Source organism: Rhinolophus sinicus, chromosome 14, assembly GCF_057876585.1.
Source record: "Rhinolophus sinicus isolate RSI-liver-muscle chromosome 14, RSI-T2T, whole genome shotgun sequence".
Taxonomy (NCBI): domain Eukaryota; kingdom Metazoa; phylum Chordata; class Mammalia; order Chiroptera; family Rhinolophidae; genus Rhinolophus; species Rhinolophus sinicus.
The window spans coordinates 18,710,789-18,715,614 of NC_142514.1; the positions used below are offsets into that span (position 1 = coordinate 18,710,789).

Sequence of the window (4,826 nt, forward strand, 5' to 3'; positions counted from 1 at the left end):
AAGGGTGAAAGGTAGGCATGGGTGGGGCTTTCCAGGAGGGCCTGAGTGAAAAAGGCCAGAAGCACAGAAATGGCTGTGGGAGCCCCAGGGGTGTCTCCACCTTGGCACTGGGGCAGAGACATAACTTTAGGAGCCAAGAGAGTCTGGAGATACCTCTGCAGGGGAGTTCTGAAGTTCTGCTCACTCTGGAGCCAGAAAAACCTGAATTCAAACCCCAGCCCTGACCCAGCGCTGTGATGTTGAGCAAGTGTACTTAGCTTTCTGAGTCTCCGTACACTCATCTGTAAAGGGGGCGGGGAGGGGGTTAAATATGTATAACAGATGAAAGTATTTTAAAAGGTGACAGCGACAGTCTAAGGCTGAATTCCCATTAAGGAAGGGACAGTGCGCGTACCTCCACCCCATCTAAACCACATGGGACACAAAGCACAGTGTTGGAAAGAGTTCCTTTATTTAGGGGTAGTGCCCAGGCAGGCAGAGACCCAGTGCCAAGCAGGAGGCTCGCAGGGATGACGGATGAGGCAGGAGGTGGTCGAAGGATGCTGCCAGCTGCAGGTACCAGGCCCAGGGCAGGAGGGGAAGTCAGCACTGGGCACTGGGATTGCTCGGTGCTTGCAGGGGACAAAAATTGGTGCCTAAAGTTTTTCCCACCCCCAGTGCCCACAAGGGGGGCAAGAAAGCAGCCTCTTCATCCTTCTTCCCCTCAGTGTGGAATCCAGGCCTGAAGGGGGTCAGATTCTGCAGAGGCCAGATAGAGAGGGCAGTCAGGGCAGTGGCCCTGCCTCAGCCAGGCTAAGGACCCCTACCCCCAGAGAGCAGGCAGCAGCTGGAAGAGCAAACACTTTAATTGAGGCTGCAGTGACCCGCCCCACAGCACACACGGCACACAGGGGCCTCTGAGCAGCTCCCCTTCTCAGAGCAAAACCAAACCGCACACATGGCCAAGGTCCTGCCCGCGGCCACACAGCTGCAGGCCAAAGTCTCGCCTGGCTGTCACCTACTGGTTCTCCTCCCTGCTGGCAGCATGAGGGGACAAAGACAGGTGGGCTCAGCTGAGCTCTCAGACAACAAGCCCAGGCTGAGTCCTGGCCCCAGCTAATACCCAGCAGAGAACCCCGCAGCTGGAGGAGGGAGAAGGGGTGTGTGTCTCACATGGGGAACATTGGGAAGGAGTCATTGCCCTTGGGGCTATCCCACTAAGACAGTACACCGGCACTTAAGGGGACCCTAGGGGCAAAAGTGGGGTGGGGAAGTGAGCCGGTATTCTGCTGGCTGGCCAGGTACTCACAGTGTCTGGTAGGTGCTGTCCTTGGCCTTGAGGAAGCGCAAGATGAAGAAGCCCACTGCCTGCAGGCTCAGCACCAGCACGATGCCTCCTATGAAGCTGGCCCCATCAAAGCCAGGGCTGTGGGCTTCAGGGACAGAGGGGATCCCTGCAGGGTGAGATCATAGCAAGCCCCTGAGGCCCAGCATCCCAGGCCTACCCCAGTAACTGGCATAGGTCACCTGGAGGCCCCAGTCCTCACTCCGGGAGCCTGGAACAGCAGGCTCAAAAGTTCACCTGGATCTTGTGGGCAGTTGGGAGGTGCCTGGTGGGAGGGACAGTGCCCAGCTGGGGAGGGCAGGGCCTTGGCTCCAGCCCTGGCTCTGCTCCTAAATTGCTTCATGGCTTGATACTTCCCACATCCTCTGTGACCAAGTGGCAACTGAGCTCCCTTCCAGCTCCCCCTCCCGCACTTCCCCAATAGGATGAGGAGGGACCCAGAACTTGGGCATCAGATCCCTTCAACTTGCTTTCAACCTTGGGTCTTGGGGTTCAAAGCCCAGATTTAGATGATGTGGTCCCCTTTCAGGACTCCTAAGTTCTGAGACCCTGGGGTCACTGCATGTCACAGTGTCCCCTGACCCCTTCCCCACCATAGGGCCCCAGGTTGTCTGGGTGGCTCCCAGCTGTGCCACGTTTGCCATCAACTCTCACCAGGGATTCGATTTCAGGCTCTGGGCCCAGAGCCCAGGGCAGGGCTGGTGGTGGGAGATCATATGGGGCAGTGGACAGGGGCCCAGCTGGGAGCTGGATCTACCTCCCAGAGGGTGTAGCTTGCATAAGGGGGTCTGAGAATATGAAGGGCAAACAGTGGTCTCAGCTGCAGCTCAGGGAGCCCCAGAGAAGGACACTGGGGGAAGAGGAGCAGAAGAGGGAAGAAACGAGTTACACAAGACAGATCTGGGGCTCGAGCTGGAGGGAGCTGAGCCATCAATAATTCAGCCTCCGAGATCACGTTTCTGGCTTTAATTAACCAAGAGTCTCTTCAGCCATCCCTGCCAAGCCTCTGACCTCCAGGCCCTGAGGGGCAGTGGAGACCAAGGGGTGAGGCTTTTGCCTCTGTCCTGCCGGGAACCCCTGTGTGAGCTTCTCTGAACCTGGAGGTTGCAGTAGGTGGCCACTGATCTCATTGGCAACTTGAGCCATACACCCTCAGCACCAAGAGCAGTTCCTGAGGGGCCAGGTCACCCTGAGTTCTCAGAAGTGTTGGGGAGAAGGAATGGAAACCATCATTTCTTGATCATTTTCCTTGCATCAGACACTGACCTAGGTGCTATACACCCTCGCATATAATTCTCACAGCAACTCTGTGAGGTGGTATCCAGCCCATTTTACAGATGTGAAAACAGGCTCAAAAGTAGAAGTCACAGGGCTGAGGTCACAGAGCAGATCAGTGCCTGAGCTCAGCTTTGTTTTTTTCTGCACCTCTAGTCCTCCCACCACCTCAGCGCCCCCCCTCCCGCCCCAGATAGTACCTACCTGTTGTGATTGTCTTCGGTTCATAGGTGGGGTGGTGGTGGGCTGCTAAAGAGACAGGGAATCAATAATAAACCATTCCTCCCATGCCCTGACTCCCATCAAGACCCAAGGCCAACAGCTGGACTTCTGACTCAGCTCAGGTCCTCTGTCTCAGGTTCAGATCCACCCTATATATGTTCAAGCCTTAGTTCACAATTCCTTCCACCAGACATGCCCTCTTTCCATCTCTATCTCTAAGGGTCATCTCTGATGCCACCCCCTCTAGAAAGTTCCCCCACCCCCCATTCCCTTCTGAACTCCCAAAGTCCTCACTATGCTTTAAATTAGAAGAGCTAATCCCCCAGTCCCTCCACATACCTATCCTGGATGCTCCAGCTGTACTAATTTACAGATGAGGAAACAGGCCAGAGAGGGGAAGGGAGTTTTCAGTGAGCGAAAGGCAGAACTGACACTGGACCCAGTGTTCATGGGCATGGTCTGATCCCTGACAGACACAGATTCCTTCCCGGAGGGCAGGTGCTGGCTGGGGACACCTCAGCCCCCTATCCCCAACTTGGTTTAGGCCAGTGGGAGTCCCCTTACCTGGACATGACTCTGAATTGTTGTAGACAGAGCAACCTTCCTTGACCACCTCAGCTTGGGCCACACAGTGTCCTGGTGGGAGAAGGTACAGGGGAGAGGTTTGGGGAAAGGGGCCAAGGCTCTGAGGCTCAGACCTGGGGCACTCGACTTGGGGAGGGCTGAACTCCATACCTGGCTCCTCCGGCTGACATTGTTCCCACACACAGCCAGAGAGGTTGTGTGCTCTGTCCCCCTCCACACAATGCTCACAGAGCTTCAGTTGTTTGCAGGCCCCTTGGACAGCTGGCCAGATGTTCATGCGGAGCAGGGCTCCCCGCCCAAAGCCTCGAGCTCCTTTACCTGCGAGTGGGGTAGGAGCAACTCCTTGAACCCAAACTGCTGCCCCGCTTCTGCACTACTGTGGCTCACATCCCTTTGCACATGCACACATTCAGTGGATCCCCTAATCCCCACTACACTCCTGGAGTTTCCACAAACACATGATTACGCACACCTAGAACCTCTCTGACATTCACCCAGGTCCCTTCCCTTTGCATACACCTGGGGCTCCCAGATACATTTGAGGCTGTTTCCTCCCCACAGCTGAAGCTCCCTAATCCCCCACACCTGGAGCCTCCATACATACACTGGATCCTTCACCCACCTCTGGAACCCTGCACAGGTCTGTAAAGTCCCCATCCCGCCCCGCCCCCAAACCCTGACTGCTCCTGGGTAAGCCGCTGGGTGAAGGGCACACGCCACCTGCCTCTGCCCGGGCCCCTAACTAGACCCTGGCCCGCGTTACCAGCTACAGCGAGCTGGGCACACAGGAGGAGACAGCAGCAGCTGCCACAGAGCGCAGCCCGTAAGGCGCGGGGTCCCGGCGAGGCCATGGGGGCGGGGACTCGGGGTCTGCGGAGAGCTGGTGTGGCGCGTCCCTTCAGGACTCGGCTCCGCTGGGGTGTGGGGAACCAGACCAGGGCATCGGGGGCGTGGTCGGTGGGCGTGGTCACATCGGGGTGGGGCCAGTGGCTCAGCCAGGGGGGCGGGACTTGGTGATCTAGGGCAGGGCCAGGTGAAGGCGGAGCCGGATGAGGGCGGGGCTAGTGGGCGAGGGCAGGTGGGGCTGGATTCCGTGGTCTGGGGTGGGGCTCGGACAAAAGGGGGCGGGGTCCAGGACTAGTAGCAGACCTGGTCTCTCGATGCCCCCTGCGGCAGCTTCACAGAAACTCTGCTGAGTAGCGAGTTACTATCCCTACTTCACAGGTGAAGAAACTGAAGCTCAGAAAAGGTGAGTGGCTAGTTGGAGGTCAGAGTTAATGGAAAAATCTGGATTTGAAGCGAAGTAATTTTTCTGCCTTCTGGGCTCGGCGCAGGCGGGGCATTGTCAAGAGCACCCTCCAACCAGGCCCCACGACAGCTGGCTCCCAGGCTCTGGCTGCCCACCTCACTTCACTCCTTG

General features: G+C 57.4%; 1 protein-coding gene across 4 annotated transcripts; it reads right to left on the reverse strand.

The window, feature by feature from the left end:
- Positions 1-427: 427 nt before the first annotated feature.
- On the reverse strand, positions 428-4,349 carry CD164L2 (CD164 molecule like 2). Of its 4 annotated transcripts, none has more exons than XM_088790686.1 (6): positions 4,170-4,349; positions 3,557-3,724; positions 3,386-3,457; positions 2,804-2,845; positions 1,289-1,433; positions 428-1,013 (listed from the first exon to the last, which is right to left on the reverse strand). In XM_088790686.1, exons 1-6 carry the CDS (start codon positions 4,255-4,257, stop codon positions 998-1,000), a joined length of 531 nt encoding a protein of 176 aa, XP_088646812.1. In that variant the 5' UTR covers positions 4,258-4,349; the 3' UTR covers positions 428-997. The 4 variants fall into 4 exon arrangements, with proteins under 4 accessions (XP_088646812.1, XP_088646811.1, XP_088646813.1 ...); XM_088790685.1 differs by having other exon boundaries at positions 2,804-2,848; positions 4,170-4,348; XM_088790687.1 differs by having other exon boundaries at positions 428-738; positions 2,804-2,848; positions 4,170-4,347.
- Positions 4,350-4,826: the final 477 nt, after the last annotated feature.